At 48.1% G+C, this 18,459-nt stretch overlaps 3 protein-coding genes across 3 annotated transcripts in view; all 3 read left to right on the top strand.

Moving 5' to 3' along the window:
* The window catches only part of LOC112564460 (polycomb complex protein BMI-1-A-like), a 23,879-nt gene extending 9,591 nt beyond the window's left edge, over positions 1 to 14,288 (top strand). The window contains exons 2-10 of the mRNA XM_025239304.1: positions 3,095 to 3,209; positions 5,826 to 5,922; positions 6,098 to 6,153; positions 7,605 to 7,649; positions 8,145 to 8,247; positions 8,795 to 8,861; positions 9,554 to 9,655; positions 13,512 to 13,592; positions 13,728 to 14,288. Coding sequence (XP_025095089.1) covers positions 3,095 to 3,209; positions 5,826 to 5,922; positions 6,098 to 6,153; positions 7,605 to 7,649; positions 8,145 to 8,247; positions 8,795 to 8,861; positions 9,554 to 9,655; positions 13,512 to 13,592; positions 13,728 to 14,249 — 1,188 coding nt within the window. The 3' untranslated portion in view covers positions 14,250 to 14,288. The remainder of the gene's footprint in view (positions 1 to 3,094; positions 3,210 to 5,825; positions 5,923 to 6,097; positions 6,154 to 7,604; positions 7,650 to 8,144; positions 8,248 to 8,794; positions 8,862 to 9,553; positions 9,656 to 13,511; positions 13,593 to 13,727) is intronic.
* On the top strand, positions 14,171 to 18,459 carry LOC112564459 (uncharacterized protein DDB_G0271670-like). The gene has a single exon (XM_025239303.1). It carries the CDS (start codon positions 14,201 to 14,203, stop codon positions 15,407 to 15,409), a length of 1,209 nt encoding a protein of 402 aa, XP_025095088.1. The 5' UTR covers positions 14,171 to 14,200; the 3' UTR covers positions 15,410 to 18,459.
* On the top strand, positions 15,495 to 16,418 carry LOC112564099. Its single transcript, XM_025238702.1, has one exon. It carries the CDS (start codon positions 15,495 to 15,497, stop codon positions 16,416 to 16,418), a length of 924 nt encoding a protein of 307 aa, XP_025094487.1.

The raw sequence follows: 18,459 nt of genomic DNA, 5'->3' as shown, positions 1-18,459 counted from the left end.
GCGAGGATGATGGATGGGAGGCGGGGTACGCCTCCTCGCCCGCCTTCAGCGTGGGCCTACCTCGCTCAACCTGTCACCCGATAGCTTCCTTCCTGTGCGTGCGTCGAAGGAAACAGGTTTTTGTGCCTTTGATAGCCTGGCTGAAGAGGAGGGGAAGGACGGGGGCTGAGGGTCGCGTAGCGCGGCATGATTGAAGTATGACGCGGCGGTTGGGGGGGGGGAGAGAGACAGGGAGGGGGGGCCTGCTTGGGAAAGATCAGATGCCGGCGGTCCTGAGCGGCTCAGGCCTGTCGTACACAGTTACAAGCCTTTGTTTTCTTGCTCAACAGGTACTGAACCCTTTCAGTCACCATGTCGGCACGTTCGTTAACTGCTGTCATAAAAGAGGGTTAGTAATGAAACAACCTCGTGACCCGCTGCTTTGGAACTCAGCTTTGTCGTAGAGTTTGTCTCTCGGTGATAAGTCGCCATGACTACACACGTGGGGGAGAGAGAGGGGTTTGCAATGCGACGAAGGGGTTAAAATATCCCCCGCCCGCCCGGTACCCCCACTCTCTTGACGCAATTGTACCGGGTCAAGCATGGGCTGTCACGTGCAAGCTGGGACCTTGGCGACGACACGTCACAACATCGCTGCTGGCGTTTTGATAAGATTCGCCCAACAGTTCGCAGTCGTTGCAGGCACCATCGTTTGTCATCGTTGACACGCGAGCCTCCGATGGTCTCTCTCCGGTCTACGCCCACTCATGTCTGGCCGGACCCACGGGGGCCGTGTGCAGACACGATGCTGACCCCTAACGTTTACTGGCTGCCTGGCGTCTGTCATTTCCCTCCAGAAAGGCGCGTTCTGCGGTGCTGGGTGCGCGTGAGGCGAAACCATAGTCTTTGGGTGAAACGAGGTAGCTGGAGGAGAGAACTCTGTAAGGAGAGACATCTTTTCCTTCTCCCACCCCACTCCCCACCAACACAGACTCCCCTTCCCTTCCAGTCCCCGCATCTCGGGGTCATTTATTCGCAGTTTGCAGACGCCAGCCTGACGCCATTAGGCCCCGACCGAAGGCTTGGCGCTTGGCGAGAGACAGGCACTAATTGGATGCCTTGAGCAGATGGAAATCAATAACAGATCGATTCTGGTTGGCCAGAGCAGGGCAAACATAAGGAGGCATCGTTGTGATTCGCGCTGGCTCCTCTGTCTTTTGCGCGCCTGCGTTTGTATGTGTGTGAGAAGAGAGAGGTGGTGAAGAAAAGAGTGGAGTTAATGAGGGTTACCTTCCTTTGAAAAACGAAAAAGCCCTCGGATTGTTGATTACAGATGTTGTTATGTTGTAAGTAGTTTCTGATGAGGCCAGCCAGTCCCACCTTGCCAGTGTGTCCTCCCCTCTCCCACCTAGAGATGAGGGTGTAGGTTTTAGTTTTACACTTTAACTTTTTATTGCCAATTTTTATTCTCAAGTCGCGGGAGTGAAAATACTTCCTTGATGCAAACACTAACAAAAGTTTCACGAGAAGCCGACCTACTGTTTAACAAAACGGCGATTCTGTTTAGCTTTAGCATGAATGTTTACTACCACGGGCTTTCTTGTCTTTCCACCATCTCCGGATTCCGCTGACAGACGGGCGTTGTTTACATAGGTAAGAACGGCAGGTGACATGGATCCATGCTAGGCCTGCGGTCATTTCACATTTTTACAAATCCCAAGGTCGGCTACAGGTTACGTGACTTTTTCCCATAGCTGGAGGATTGAGTGACTACTGAAGTCATAGAAAGAAAGAAAGGAAAAAAAAACCAGTCTGTCCTTGGCCGAGATGAAATTGAATTTCCTGTTGTAGCTGCGCTCAGCGTCCTGTCTCAATGCAGGCCACCCAGTGCGGTCGCAGATAATGTTTGTTTGTTAATGACGCCGTCCGGTGAAAGAGGGAGGGAGAGAATTATCCGATAACATGGGCTACGGGCACTGACTCACTGACTGCATGCATCGGTTTTGCTGAGACGATTGAGACGTGTATTTTTCTTTAGTTAATTCTTTTCACTTTTTCCTAAACCGAATGACCCGAATGGAGACTAAAAACGTAGTCAAGAGTGAGCTCGGCTAGTTCCCCCCTCAAAAAAAAAAAAAGAAAAAAAAAGAGAGACAAGTGATGTTTGTATCATTATTCTTTTGTACGCCCAATACCTGATACATTTATTACCTAGGCACGAGGCCTGTTCTTAATCTCTCTTCTTAAGTGACTACGAATTTAGCACAGATTGGTTTTTATAGTTAGGGTCGGGTTGCGGATGGGGGCTATGAGGAGAGGGTGTTTAAGGACCGTATCCATTTCCTGTGGCAGCCCTTGGGCTATGAAATATTCATCGTATGCGTCTTCCAGCGCCTGATGAACAAAAATCCAGACGGATGGTTGGGGCCGTTAACCCAGCAAGTGACAGTTCATTTTCCCTTATTACCACCACCACCACCACCACCAACACTCGCCCCTACGTGTTCTGCCAGGCCAGCAGACACTATTTTCCAAACATGAAATTTGCAGGAAGATGTTAAGTATGAAAAAAGAGAAAAGAAGGTAAAGAGCCGTGCGTGAGCCATGTTTAAGAAAAATAGTTGAGGTGTGCAGGAGTGGGGAAGGGCTAGCAGAACTCCCAGAAACTTGTGGGCGGCAAAATCACGTGGATTGCATAAGAAAGACATTTAGCTTCTCAAAAGGGAAAGAAAACTTACCACGACCTGATTTACATTTATTTTAAACTTTGAAACACTTCTTACTGCCAGAAGCCAGTACCCGCATCGACATCGGAAATGGTGCAAGCTGGAGGGACTATAGGCTGTCGTCATTACTGCCATCTTGACAGCTGCTTCTAATGCTCGTTCCAGTAGTTTTTATTTTTATTTTTTACCTTTTACCTTCCCCCGTATACCACGAGGAAGATAGGCCGTAATAATTACACGTCTGGGGTGCATCCGACTGTCACGCGCTTATTTGCTTGCGAAAGACCGCCTACCTGGTAGGTTAGGAGAGGTCAAGGACAGATGTGTGCAACGTGTTGGCAGGCTCCTCACTTGTTGTCTGCACATGTTGATGTGTTTTTCTTTTCCAGATGAACGGCGCCAGCAAGAGAATCAAAATCACGGACCTGAATCCGAACTTGATTTGCGTGCTATGCGGCGGGTACTTCATCGATGCTACCACCCTGACGGAATGTCTTCACTCGTGTGAGTGCGCAGTCTTTGCTACCCGTCTCACTGCTTCCTTCCTTCTCTCTCTCTCTCTCGCTTGTTCTCACCTTACTGCGACACTGTTTGTCTGTAATCTATATGACAGTTCTTCTCTCGACGGTTGTGTGACGTGACACGATGTATGTTTATTTTATTAAAATATCAATATTATCACATGTGGTACACAAGATTTGTCTGTATTCCATAAAATATGAGATGTGTTACAAGTATCTGCTGTATTCTATGAAAATATGAACAGTGATATATGTGACTGTTTTGGCCCATATTTTTTTTTAATATGAACAGTGTTGCTTGCATGCACATGGTGCAGGCAGGCTTCTTCTTGAGTTGAAGAGACGGATGAAGCTTGTCTAGATTGATTGATTATGTTTCTTCACTCTTCTTAACTCACAGTGGTAAACTGTTTTCGTTTGAATGTATAAACTTAGTTTTGTCAAGAAATAATTAAAATCTGATTCGAGATACGTGATAAATGCACCCAAACTGCCTCCCTTGTCTCAAGATGTCTTCGCATCATCATTGTCAGGGGGGAAAAAACTACCACTATCCGCTATCCCGTTTACTATCCGCTGTCCTATCTACTATCCGTTTTCCACACAGGTTATCGTGTTACAACTGAGGATGCTAGCGGAATGATTTCGAGATCATTCTCACCTGCTACAACGTTGGACTCATTGTTCTTCATTGTCAGTCTCTTGGACGATTTATACCTGCGCCGAGACATGTCTGCTTGCGACTGTACAAGAGGTGGCCCCAAAGCCTGTTTAAGTACCGTTAAGGCAAGCAGTCGGATGTTTATCTAATCTGTAGTTTCTTTTCGAGGGCAGGCTAAAATAGATAGGGCTGATCTGCTTGTCATGTGTTTATGCTCGAAGCTTACATGCGCAGTTACCTGGTCATTTTTTTTTTTTTTTTTTTTTGGAGGGGCAATCCGAAGTAGGCCGGAAATAATAAAGGTTAACGAGTTTCGTTGGTAACGGGTGGTGTGCCGTGTGGTTGCCGTATCTCAGGTTTTAGCGACATTGGACACCACCCACTCACCCACCCCCAGCCACCTCGAGTGTGTATCCCACGGTTAGGTGAGTCGGAGCCAGCGCTGAGAGGGTCGGTGTATGTGTGTTACCGATGGTGACAGCTATCTGGATGTATCAGAATCAGAACGAAGCAAACAGAAATCGAAGGTGGGGTGGGGTAGATAATGCATGGGGAAAACTTCAGGTTATCTTCAAAGCATCAACGCAGGTAGTTCAATAAATGCAAATATAAAAAAAAAAAAAAAAAAAAAAAAAATGCGCGGTCTGTTGGTCGGAAAAGAGACGAGTAAAGGAGACATCAGCTGGCGTCTCAGAAGTACGATTTTGTCCACATCATTATCATCTTCGTGGAACAGGGCTGTTGTTGCACATCTCTACCTGGATAACACTGAACTTCCATCATATTTCTTTCTTTCTCAGGGCGTGTCAGTCCATTTAATGTCTCAGCTTAATCCCAGTTTCCAAGATTCTTTTCTCTCGTATTTTCTCTTTCTCTCGTTTGATGTTGCTGTTCTGTCCTATCGTGTAACTGGAGACAGAATCGCTGTTTCATTATGCTCCTCCCGCCAAGCCTTCCGGCTTTTATTACTTTGCCTGGCGCGTGTCCGATATTGATGACGGCGTGGCCTGCTCATTATTGGGAGCAGTTGGACTGTAACTTTAGTTTCTTGCCCAACTTTATGCAAAATGTACTGCCGGCACGTTAGATTGTAACTTTGGTTCCTTTCCTTAGGTTTTTTTAAAAAAAAAAGTAGAACTAGTAATAGTATCAACGAGCGAGGAGGATGTTGGAGATAATATAAACAACAAGAAAGTGCTCGATCTTTAATTAAAAAAAAAAAAAACCAAACTCACCCATCCTTCATATGCATGCACGGACTCTTTAAAACAGAGGGTGTCAAACGATCATGTCGAACTGTAAGTCAAGCTGTAGAAATTTGCTAGCACGAACCGAGGTGTCGCCGAAGGCGGAGAATGCTAGCAGCCCAGAATTTCTTGCCTCCATTTGAAAGCTAGGGAAAACAGGCGCCGACCTTCGTGCTCACCAGATGCCCTGTAGGGCCCGGTTTGCCGCTTTCGAACCTAAATAAATAGCTGCCTCCGAACTTTGTCTCCAGGCAGCATCGTAGAGCTTGTCGCATGACAAGCCTTTAGGTTATCTGTGCCTGTTTGGAGCGCCTACAGAATGCCACTTTGCACCTAGAGAACTCCACGGTGCGCCTACAGAGCTCCGCTTTGCTGCCTCTCAATAACAACCTCCGAGGTCCGTCACCCCAGCTCCACGACTACGTCCTCGAGAGTAAAGGTGTATGAATAACAGCAGGCGACACACGAGACACGTGACAAGTGTGGCAGGGAAGGGAGGAGGGAAAATGTGGGATGGCTGTTTAAATTGCTGCCAATGACTGTAGCTCGAACGCTTGCAACAAACTGCTTTTCGTCTTCTCCCCCATCCCACCCGGCACTGCCACCACCCCTTCTTACACGACAGAGGAGAAGGACGAACGTTAAGGAAAATGTTGGCGTTTACTAATTAATTTTTGTGATGTGTTTTCAGTTTGCAAGAAGTGCATAGTGAAGTATCTGGAGACCAGCAAGCAGTGTCCTGTTTGTGATGTCTTGGTGCACAAGACACGTCCACATCTCCACATTAGGTGAGGACAGATAGACTACAGAGCCCTCTAGCGGTCAGGATAGAAGGTTGACGAATTAGAAATTTATGTAATGATTTAGTTACAGTTTTTTTTATTAAAGCAAAATAAATAAATAAATAAAAAAAAACCAACAACAAACAAACAAACAAATATTTTTGCCTGTATTTTTTTTCAGATCTGATAAAACGCTTCAGGACTTGGTCTACAAGCTTGTTCCAGGCTTGTACAAAAGTAAGTATCACACGAGCATTTTGTTTAAACCCTCCTATCTTCTCTTATGCTTTTGTGCTTCTAAGATTATTGACACTTTTTCAAAACTTCACATGGCCGTAGGCATTTGTCGATAGAATATATCCTCTGGTGACCACAGACTGTAAGCTCTCGTTTTAAGAAGTAACCCTTCTATTCTATTAAAAAAACAAAGCTGAATATTGGAGAAGAAATAAAAGAATGTATTTGGCGAGCAGAACCGATGTTTTATCATCAGTTGACAGAAAAAGCAGTCGAGATGCACACACACACCAGCAAGAAAAAGAGGAAGAAAAAGCAAGAGTACATCATGAAAAAGATGAATGTGTCTTTCAGTTTGTTTTTGTAGGGAGAACACAAGACAAATACTCAGGAGAAGTCGAGACACATCGCATCCACGCTCTTTGACAAATCGAATATTCTGCCATAAAAAATTGCTTTTAAAAAATGTTCCCAGCTGTCTTCATGTTGGGGGCACCGCGAGTTTCTCAGGACCTCAGCCGAGCGGTGCTGCCCCAGAGACACTATGTATAATCTCTTTGTGCGGATTTTAGCGGCTGATGAACAGGGAGAACATTACAAAATATAAAGCATTTGACAAAGATCGGCTTTAAAAAAGAGGATTTTGTTAAAGTAGTCAAAGACTATACAGTCACTAAAACAAAACACAATTTGTTTTCTGGGGTAAACGTGCACTTTCCCAGGTAACCAAGTAATAGTTTTTTCAGAAAAACTGAGAGCGTTTTCGAACGGCCATGTGAGGTGGTGACTCAGTTGCACTCACCATCTCCGTTTGAACCAATCTTCCCTTTTATTTCGTGGGAAGGTAATGTAGGTGGACAACTCACTCCAGAACGCCCACAAAATGTCGTTTTCTTCAGTAATTTGGATTTACATCATCTTTTGTTCTTTGAAGAAGATGGGTCTTTCCAATCCTTTTGCTCTTCTCTCTTTCTCACTATCTCTCCTCTCTCTCTTCCCCTTCCTTTTCTCTCGCCCTTACTCTTGTCTGCGTTATCAAAGCTTTCATTAATTTTATCCACCCAAGAAAACGATGTTTCTTAAAATCTTAAAACTGTTGGCGGCTCTGCATCGTCCAAGAGAGACTTTTTTTCCCGAGAAAACTAATCGAATCAGCGCTAGGAGGCTATGATAGGAGACAAAGCGCATGATGCTCTGATAGAAGGAAACATGATACAGGCATTTCTGCGTCTTGGATAAACTGGCAAATCAAAGTGGAGGTCTTGTTTGTGGCCTGGCACTGCTGTGTATCTTGTTTTGTTTGCTTTGTTTGTTACCAAGTAGCTTATGTCTTGGGCTGTTTTATCAACACTGTTTTTTGTGGACGCACTTCCTGATCGTGTTAGACCTTTGGTTCTCGATGTCTTGGACGTGATCTGTGATTATTCCACCCGTTTTTTTTTTTTGTCCAGATGAGATGAAGAGACGGCGGGATTTTTACTCCAAGCACCCAGAAGGTATGTTTCTAGATCGCTATTTCGCTTCCTTCAAACAAAAGAGAGTGCAATGTCCGCCCTATAGTATTGCGATGGAGAAAGTTGGTGGTGATAGCGACAAACGAGGGCTTGCATAACGAGTTTAGACTATTTTATATAAGATACCCCCAACGCTGACCTCCATCTTTAGTACGACCTCTGTTTTATGATAGGGGCATATGGGTCGAGGACTGTAAATGTTTATCTTTGACACGCACAGTAACAAACATGTTTTCACTTATCCAACCCCTATACACTCGCACATCTTTATGGCCTTTGACTAGAATCATAAGGTTAATGTCGGAACATAAACACAGTTTATCTAAACAGAACTAAATGAGGGCTTGACGGAAAGGTAGGGTCAGGGGGTCATTCATCAGAAACACACAACATGCCGACAAAATTTAAGAGTAAATGTGGAGGAAGGCTTGTGAGACTAATTTGGCTGGCTGGCTGGCTGGCCGACCTTGTCTGCAGTGGCGCCCAAGAAGGTGGGAGAGGAGCGGGGAGACGAGATGGCGGAGCGCATCATTTACACAGAGGATGAGCACTTCAGTCTGGCTCTGCACTTCAGCAAGCGGTAAGCCAATTCCCCCCTCTCCCAATTCGGTTTAACTTCTCTCCGCACTTTGGCATCAACAAGTGTGCTTTGTGTGTGTGTGTTGGGGCGCGTGCATGCGTGCGTGTTTGGTTCTACTCCTTGGTCTCCACTTCCCATCGTTCCTATGTGGATGTGTGGAAAGTGGAAAGCTGTGTCAGATGCACAGTTAGCAGTGAAGTTATCGCCTCTAGTTCTCTTTGTGGTGAACGGAAGCAGGTGGAGTCTAGACTCAAAGCCCCATTTACTGTTACCGAGACATGCAGAGAAACACTTCCAACACGGTGGTTAGCGCTGTTTTTAATGGTTTCAATATTTTGTTCTTCAGCTCCTCGCTGCTTGTCAAAGTGTAGCTCCGGTATGCTGAAGCTACAACGAAATTTATGTGGACCGATAAATATATTGTAACCTTCCGTCATTTTGTCGTCGACAAGTTGATAATTGTAACTTTCGTATTATCGTTGATTTTGTTATCATTGCTAGATATTTATTTACCTGTGGGTTTTATTTTATTTTATTTTGGTAACAGAGGTGTCAGGGATGAAAGATCAGTGCGCAGCCTTACCCTGCCAGAGGTGGTGGCAGTCTCCAAAGAGGTATTGTCTTCTTCTGTACTTCAGTCTAAAGCTAGCTATTGATTACAACCGACACACAAAAAAGTGGTGGTGGTGGTTGGGAGGGAGGTGCGAAGTAGTCGCATCTTTATTGCGATTCCAATCTGCTTTGATTTCACGTTAGCTCCCAGTAAAGTGGTGTTTGCCATGCGGGTGATTTCCACCACGTCTTAACACCCCCAAACCCCCCTCCCCCCTACACACACACACACACACGCCCCGATTCCAGCACTTTTTAAAAAACTCATTTAAGATGTTCTTGTGGCCTTGTTTTGTCTGCCAGTAGTAGGGGTAGCCCTATTAAAAATATATGTGAGGTTAGGAAATCAACAGATCGAAAAGTTTCATATATATATAATTATTGTCTTCATGTTGGCTGGACCAGCTTAAATGTTTTAACAGTGCGAGTTTTTTCGCCTTTAACAAACGGTTGAGAGATGAAACTGGCATAACGACGGACCTAATGGAATTACACCTTTCCCTGCGTACGCGACAATGATGTACAGCTTAATTAACGAATTGTTTTGAAATATAATTATGCTAAAATTCTGTGTCCTAAAGCGAGTGAGTTGTTAAAGGTAATAGTAGCAAATTAAACATTTGCAATGCGTGGATTCAACATATATTTATTTTTTTATAATTTGAAATGGGAAGAAATTCTTGTGCTGTTGCAGCCACCAAAAAACGTTCGTTACCTACGGTGCCCAGCAGGAGTGACCATCGGCATCCTGAAGAAATTCGTCCGCCTGAAGTATGAACTGCCCAATCGCTATGAGGTAAGTAACAAGTAGACTTCTAGTGGGAAACCGTGGGTTTAGTTTAAAATGGTGATAGGTGATCTGGAGTGAAGCAGCAAATGTTTTTCGTCTGCGTGATTTATTATCTTGTTAAAACTAGATGCCCTAAGCAGCAATGGAGCTCTGTCACCCCAGTCTAACTCACTGGACACAGACCATTTATTAGGTACTTCTGACCTCTAATGCGTTAACGGTGCAAGTGACCACAGGGAGGGTGACAGGTGCGCAGGGACCAGGGTGGTGAGAAAAATTACTTGAATACTTCGAAGTCTTCAGCACTCGAGTCTGTGAATAATGCAGTTCGTGAGCAAAGTACCATACGATCTTTGTGCAGAGGGTTCAAGACAGTGTTTACATTGGCAGGCTGAGAATTGTTCTATGATTGGCGGTCTTAGCGGGAATTCGCACCGAGGACGAAAGACGGTTGACCCATTAGGTTAGATTAAACGAAATGGCGGGAAAGGGAGAACGGGATGGTTTAACGAATGTCTTCATTATACAGGTATTATTATATTTTGTCGATGACATGGTGAACTTATTGCCCTCATAAAGAACAAAAATCCGCCCGGGAAACTGCGCACGAAGCATGAAGGTAAAATCATCGTGAGTTACCCCTGCCTCTTATTCCTTCATCTTAGCGACAAAGTACCGTTGGTAAATACCCACCATCTGTTCAGAGAGACGGACAGAGAAGATTATTGGTGTTTTAACCCGAACTGTCATAACGAGAAATCGTCATATCAGCAATAAAATTATTCGGTTAAAAGGCCAAACCAAGACTCCCGTACAATAAACCAATAAAATATAAATGAATGGGCAGACAAAGCAGAATGAAAATAAGGCTGACAAGCGTTTATGTTTGAAGTAAAGAACAGCGCGAGACAGAAAAACAAGAGTATAAGAAGAAGGAAGGAGAGCTCTTTCATTCCGGCGACAAACGTGGTTTGACTGACGTCGTAGTTCTGCCACGGTGGCTGTGGTCAATGTCCTCCTAGCTTCCACACCACCACTACTACCTCGGTCATCCGCGCACGACCTTGTAGAGTCAGCCACCGCCCACGTTTTGGGTCGCAAACCCTTCCAGACCTTTGCCGCCTCCCTCACCATTTCCCTTGCTACCCTGCACTCCCCCCCCCACACACACACACACCCAACCCTCCTCTCCGCACCGCCTACCCGCTACCACCCTCCCTACGCGAGAGAAGATTGAATTTTTCTTGCCGTTTGGGAGCTCGGCTTTATCGATCTTCGACACAGATGTCTGTCGTGTGAGGTGCAGAGAGAGAGAGAGAGCTGCCTGCAAGACGGTAGACTGCAGGAACAATGAAGTGGAGCGGGTGGGCATTGTTATATCGGGTAAGATGCTGGGACAGTGGAGACTTGCTACGTTTGACCTTTTCTCTCTGGGTCCATGGTCTCCAGAGCTGCCACGGCCAAAGTAAGCCCCCGCTGGGGGTTGGGGGTGGAATTTTGAAGATTAGTTTACCCCGTCGACCGGTTCCGGAGAAGGAATTCTTTTTGTCTTGGTAGCAAGATCGAAAAAAGTCTCGCGCTTTTCCCCCGTCCTTCCCCTTCCCTCGCCCAGCAGCAGAGACCAATGTCTACGAACGTCCAGCCGCCAGGGACGTACTCTCAACGGACCCGGGGCTGACGTAACGTCGTGATTGCTCCGTCGGCTCAGTGAGCCTTGTGACGCAACACCGTGATTGTTGGGTGGGAAGACTGTGGGCCTGGAGACGCGCGTGCTGCCAGTGAGACCAGCGCCACGCGCTCCGGCCTCTAGTCACCGCGCGCTGATGGAGGGGAGATAAAAGCTAATACAAGTGGGGATGGGGGAAACGCGAGGAGGTTTAGGCCAAGGAAAGAGCGTTCAAGACTGCTGCTGCTGCTGCTGCCTTAGAGAAGGAGCCTGCTCGCCTTGCCGAGTTCTGAGGCTTCTGGCACAGACGCAAAAGGTCTGCAGGCGAGGGGGATGTAGAACGCTCTGGCAGTAGTAAAGAGCAGGGTAAGGGGTGGATGGGCGGAGGGTTAACTGCCTGGCGTCTGTGCAGCAAGGGGCGGGGGAGGTGGGGTGGAGAAGGCGGCGGAAATGTCGATAGCGCGTGCATACAGTTGGCATCGTGCTGCCTCGGGCGCTAGACTAATGGGACTGTGCAGAGGGAGGGAGGCTTTTCTGTCGCCGTAATCACCTGCACACGTGACGCCCCCTTCCCTTTCTCTAATACATGAGCGCGTGCACGCACGCAGTCTCTCTCAAACACACACACAGAGTGGAGGAAGGGTTGGGTGCACCAGGGAATAGGAATGCGAGGGATTTCAATAATCCATGCTGCGCATACCGTGGAGCAAGTCATGCAGGATGTTTGGTGGCGACTAAAAGCGCCACGCTAGATTTCTGCTTGATAATTGCGGCGCCGGGAGATAACTCTGGCCTCTAGGTGGGTGGTGGACGGAACGCTGTCAGCTCGATTGATGACCTATTGATGTGAGGTGTGTATCTGTGTGGACATCAATGACAAAACATGCGTGACATCGTGTCAGAGTTCAAACCCTGTTCACATGCGTGACAGACGACCTCTCGCACCACTGACAGCTCGGCCTTCAGCCACTAGTTTCCTCCCTTGTTAGGGGCAGCTACAGCTGGACGGGAAAGACTAGAGGGGCAGGGGGCGGTGGCTGTGAGACGCTTGGCCTGCAGTAAAGAAGGAGAAGTGGACACAAGTAGTTCCACGCTATTTGCACTGGTCTTGACAACCTACTCTGCCAGCTGTCAAGCGGCAGGGGCCAGAGCAACCTCTGACCCCTTGATGTCTCAGACCAGCCAATAAAGACCTGACGGCTTGGCCCCGAATAAGTTACGGCTGTCGGTAGTTTTTGCTCGACAAGCTTCCAGCTCGCTTTAAAGGGCGACTTGTTCATTTGCTTCCCGATTGCGCAATATTTCTATACCTTTCCTCTTCAATGACATTTTCGCCGCTCTTTAGTTTGCAGAGCTCCGTGACAATCGCTTTGTCCTTCTGTCTTTTTGTGTTTCTTCTCTAATTAGATTATGCTCTTATGTTTCCCTTGTGCAATGTACGCACGCAGAATACAAAAACAAAATATTTTGTCAGATCCTGACCTTAATACACTTAAAAAAAAAAACAGAAGAGAGATTTAGAAATGAGAGATATCGAGGTATCTCGATGAAATCGACGAAGGTATATATTGTGACCCTTTTTTTTTTTGGCGCGAAAACAAAATACAATAAAGCTGTCTTCCCTACTCAGACTGTTGGTCTAACCTGTGTGTCACTCAATATTAATCGAATCTCGTTAGGATCTGTCGTTCCCCTCCCGCTAAACGCTGCCGTAGCAAACATGTCATCAACCATATCGATTAGACTTAAAATGTCTACAACACGTCTAAAAATGTATGTGTGTGTGTCCTCTAACCCCGGTCACTGTAGCGCCCCACCGGTGTGCCGCCTGTCGTCTGCTGCCCTACCCGAGGCGGCGGCGAGACAAAGGCGGTGGCTGTAGGCGAGGACAATTGACAGCCGCCATCCGCGCCACAGTGCGCCAGTGTTTGCTCGCCCTGAGCTTTTGGCGCCGAGCGACTGGCTGGCTGCCTCATCACCTCTCCTGTTGTTCCTTTCGTTTCTTCTCGACTGGAACCTTTCCTGTGTCGACTGTTTGTGAGCAGTAACTATAGCCTGTAACAGCTGACGGGATGAGGTCGCTAGGTCAACAACCACGGCACGACAACAGCAGAAGCTGTTGAATTGCACGCGCTTTCATTGTTGCTTTTTTTCCACTTTAAGGCGACCCCATAACTCTTGCTTATTTTGTTGCAGATCGACATTTTTCATACCGATGAAGCGTTGCATGAAGACTATACCTTGATGGACATTGCATATATCTACACATGGAGAAGGGTAGGTTCATTTCTTCCACCTTCCTCTCCAATTCACACACGAACCTTTTGGTTTTTCTTTTTATTTGGTGCATGTGTGTGTTTGTTGTTGTTTTTAAAAAAAACCCTTCTTATTCATTTTATTATTATTTTACAGAAGGATCCACTGCGACTGAATTACTCTGTTTACGAGTCGAAAGCCAAACGCCCTCGTCTTGCCATTGAGCCTCTTGCAAACACTCCAGGTTTGAAGCCGGTTAAGATAGAAGCTGGCGCTACGCTAGTAAAGGAGGAGGACTGGCCTTCCAGCAAGCAGGACGGCGCCAGGCCGCTAGTGAAACCGGACTTAAAGCCAGCCTGTGGCCAGGACAAGAAGCCTGCCAGCAAACCGGAAGCTGACAACAAAGAGATTAAAGCGTCCGAGAAGCCGGTGACCAAAACGCAGGAGCAACAGTCGGAAGGTGGGCCTCCCTTGGTGCTGCAGGAAGACAAAAAGCGGCAAAGCACGAGCACCGATGAACCCGCAGTGTTGCCCAGCAAACAGGAACCCAGGATTGCCAACCTGACCCCGCCCTCCTACGTCGCTTTGGATGCTGCCACGCCCAAGCCTGCCAGTTATTCAGGCCCCCAATGCTGGTGGATAAAGCCGCGGTACGTCTCGGCGCAGCTTGTGCGGTGAAGATCCTCCAGTCCTCCAACCCCAGCTCTCCGTCACCTGGCCCTGCCATGAAAGCGAAACCGTCAAAGCCAGCTGGTAACTCCGTCAGGGTCCTCAGCGCCAAGGTCGCCATGACGACGCAGATGACCGCCGTGGGCAAATCCTCTTCTCAGGAGAACTTTAATCCCAAATCAAAACCAGTGGTCGCGAGTGGCAGCAAAATCCTGACCACGAGTTCAAAGGCCAGCGAGATGCAGGCGGCGGTGGGTGCGGCGCACACACCTGATGTCATCCGTAAAGCTCTGCCGCTTTCTTTTCCCTCTCCTGCCGGGGCGCCGGCACTCACCAGGACGTCGTCATCGTCCTCCACTGCATCCACCTCTACTAAGAGCAATGGAACCTCGCAGACCACCTGCAGGTTGCCAGGCGGCGTCACCACCATCTGCACCAGCAGCGCCGCCAGTACTAGCACCACCACCACCATGGCAGTCTCTGCACCGACCTCGTCTACCAGCGAGAAAACTCCGGCGGCGCAGTCCTTGGTGCTGGCTGTGTCAGCTCATGATGTCCCGGTCATCGCCGACGCCGGAGCAGCAGCTGCCTCGGCCACCGTCCCCGCTCCTGCAGCCCTGGCGGCCTCGTCCTCCCCTTCCCCACCCATGGCCAGCACAGCAGCTAGCGTGAAGGAGCCCGAGGAGATGCAGGCCTGCAGCACCCCTCCCTCAACTCCCTCCTCATCATCTTCATCATCCTCATCGTCGTCGTCTCTTGGTGCCCTCGGGCCCATGCAGCCTACTTTGCGTCCCACGCCGACCCTCGCCAAGATGGCGCCGACCGCTCAGAAAACGGCGCGGCCTGCCGAGGCTAGAGTGAACGCCAAGGCAACGGACTCTAAAATCGTAACGACGCCCAAGACTGCGGTGCCTGAGGTAACGCAAAGCTCAGCCCTGCCTGCTACGGGCAAAGGCGCAGCTGCTGCGTGTGTCGCTTCGAGCAAGACGGCGGCGTGCAGCAAGACTTTCGCCAGGAAAAGCGAGGAGATGAGCCGAGTGGCGACTGTGTCATCGTCTGACGAAAGCGTCACGGAGAAAGACAGGCCAGCAGCAGGGGGAAACAGGGGGAGTGAGAATAACCGTAAGGACGACAAAGTCATGACCTGGGTCCCCCGTCACCAGCAGTAGCAGCAAAGTGGCTGTGGGCATTCCTACCTTTGTCTCCACCAATTGTGACAGCGCGGCCAGCGTAGCGGGGAGAGTGTGTAATGGCATGCCGCCCGTAGTCACCCGGATGCTGAGGATGTCCAACGCCTCTACCTCCGTCAACACCTTGCCGCAGAAGCTGCATGCCAAGGTCGGTCAGCAGCAGCAACAACAACAGCAGCAGGTATCGCAGCAGGCCGCGCGTGCACTGTCGCGCAACACTCCACCCGTCGTCCAGCCAGCCGCACTACCGGCCACCACGCACTCTTTGGTTCGTACCTCCCCTGGTTCAGCTATTGCTGTGGCCATGGCCAAACGCCGCGAGATGGAGGCTTTGCACCATCAGCAGCAGCTGCAGCAACAGCTGCAACTGATACAGCAGCACCAGCTTCTCAGCATTCAGGCCGCAGCAGCAGCCAGGTGGAACACGGACGTCTTGTCGCCCTCACCACCCCGGGTGCCGGCGATGACTCCTTCGGCATCCAGCCCAACATCTGCCCACTCCAACACTCTGGCCGTGGTTGCCGTACAATCTGGCGGTGAGTCGTGCAGCATCAGGGATCCTCGCGAAGTCAGTGGCATCAGCCCTCCCAACAAGAAGCAGGAAGGCAGCGGACAGCAACCGCTGACGAAGCAGCAGAAACACGGCATGTACAAGAAACTGGCCGAGGCGTCACCCTCGAAAAAGAAAATTTCGGACATCGCCAACACGCTGCACAAGAAGATTAGCCAGTCAAGCGGCAGTTCCCCCAAAGCGGACTTAGCGGCTGACGCCAAGCGGCCCCCCAACGCGCACTCGGCCAGCAAAGCCAAGGCTCCGGAAGCGGCAGCAGGCGGGCAGCAAGCGCACGCGCACAGTAAAGCCTCGTTTACGGCCAGCAGCGCATCCGGCGACCGCGAGGACGAGCCCTTGAATCTGGTCACGCGCGACTCGCATCGGCACAGCAACAGAGGGGCGTCGCCCAGAGTGCAGACCACTACCGCCGTGTAACCATCGGGGGCGAGTGACAGTGTGTGTGTGTGAGAGAGAGAGAGAAAAATGTTTGGTAGGAAGGGGGAATGGTCATGTACAGAACTTCCGGACGTTGTGGGAGGTCAACATTTCTTGGACGCAACATTTTGGATCTGATTTATTGTGGATGCTTTAATGCCGAGTCCATAAACTGTGGTGTGTCATGAAAAAAGATATTTTGACTTGTTAATACTATTAGCCTTTTCATTTTACTTGTTAAATGATAGGAAAATAATACTCGTGTTGGATGCAGTAAACTCCCCTCGACCACCCCGATCCCCCCCCCCCTTTTTTTTTTTTTGGACGAACTGGAGTATAGAGCTGGTGGCTTGTGTTTGCAATCACACAGTAAAAGGATTTTTTTTTTAAAAAAACCTCCGAAACAAGTCATTTGTTTTGCATGCCTAATATATCTGTTACTCTGTATGATTCTGTTCACAATTATAGCTGTTCACAATGGCTTTTCTCGAGACTTACTCCTAATTTATATCTTCTGGAGCAGAGGTGAAAGCTTTGTGGATCCAATCTGGCATTCAGGGGAGCTTTGATTCACGGAAACTGGATTCAGAATATGTACAAGTGTCTAAATACGCAAAAACTCGTGTTTGTCGACGTGCATCGCGCAACACCAGGAAGTTCGTGGTGATATGCCCCTGTCCTGACCCTGCTCCTTCCATTACAGCCTTGTGCGCATGAGCGGGCAGGAAAGGGGATCGTTCTGTCGAAACGCTTTGGATAAGAAACCCGGAGGATGGGGCTGCTGTGGTGCTGTGCAGGGGGCTTGCATTGTGGATTACTGGCAGTGGTGCAGAAGGTCGTCATGCCACCTGGTCATGCTGGTGGTAACCTTAGCGACGAAGCAGGGTGACTGGGTCCACACATCATACTAAAGAGGAGACCGTTTTAGGTCAGGGTGTGAAGACACCCGCCGCCTGACCTCACCCTGACGTTCGGCTCCATTATAAGACTCGTTATATAGTTGTGTCTACGTTCCTTCGTGCCAGCCCCCTTACCCTCTGTTATCCACAGTCTCCCATTCTGCCCTCATTTTTCTTATCCCCTTCCTTTTCTTTTTTTTTTCGGTCTTTTCTTTTGTGTGGATAGTATATATATAACAGTAACATTATTTAAAAAAGAGCATTGTGATATCTACCTTAACCCGTTATCTCTCCTCTCTTTTTTCTCTCTTCCTTTCTGTGTTTCCAATCCCTTTCCTCTCTATTTCTACGTTTGAGCAGCACATTTGGTCTTTAACAAAGTGAAGATGCTAAACAGAATTGACTGTAGCTGACACAAGAACCCATTGAGAGGATCAGTGAATAAGGACATCTGTGTTTTGAACTGTAAATCAGAATGTTAATTTTACTCAAAATTGCAGTCACAGAACCAGTCCTCAATGCAGCTGTATTCCTGTAATTTTTTGTAATACATGTAAAGTGATTTTTTTCCACAGTTCTTCAGAAGAACTGCGTGCCATGTTAAAGAGCTTGAAAATTGTTGTTTCCTTTAACCTCACATGCAGCTAACACACACACTCTCTCTCTTCTCCCATTCTCTACATTGTGTTCTGTGTCTTGCTTCTCCCATTCTGTACACTGTGCCTCTGTCTCTCTCTCTCCCCCTCACCCGCTCTCTCTAGTTTCACCTTGTGAGTACATGGTGTAGGTATTGTGCATTAACTCGTCTTTTGCAAAATACAAACTACTTCGCATTTTCCCCTGTTTGAATCTGTTCTCCCGTCCTCTCTATCTCTCCCTACCCACCCCCATCTCTCTCCCCCGCGCGCTCCAGCTGTCATGTAGCTTTGGTGTTGCTTTCAGTTGTGGAGAAATGTAGATCATTGTATGATCATTGTTTACCTTGATGCTATACATCATTGTGCTAAGAGCGATTCTGCTGAGAGATTTTGTCTGATGGATGCAGATAATATTGTACACGCTACGTGTCGCTGTTTTGTGTTTTAAGAAAAAAGCGATGTTTTGCCATCTGCATGCACTGATAAAATAAATGTGCAAAGGCA

This window comes from Pomacea canaliculata, linkage group LG5 (assembly GCF_003073045.1).
Source record: "Pomacea canaliculata isolate SZHN2017 linkage group LG5, ASM307304v1, whole genome shotgun sequence".
Lineage (NCBI taxonomy): Eukaryota > Metazoa > Mollusca > Gastropoda > Architaenioglossa > Ampullariidae > Pomacea > Pomacea canaliculata.
This window is presented reverse-complemented; position numbering and strand designations above follow the sequence as displayed.

Coding starts and splice junctions, on each gene's coding strand:
- LOC112564459 (XM_025239303.1), top strand. CDS start 14,201: ATGCTGGTGGATAAAGCCGCGGTACGTCTCGGCGCAGCTTGTGCGGTG.
- LOC112564099 (XM_025238702.1), top strand. CDS start 15,495: ATGCCGCCCGTAGTCACCCGGATGCTGAGGATGTCCAACGCCTCTACC.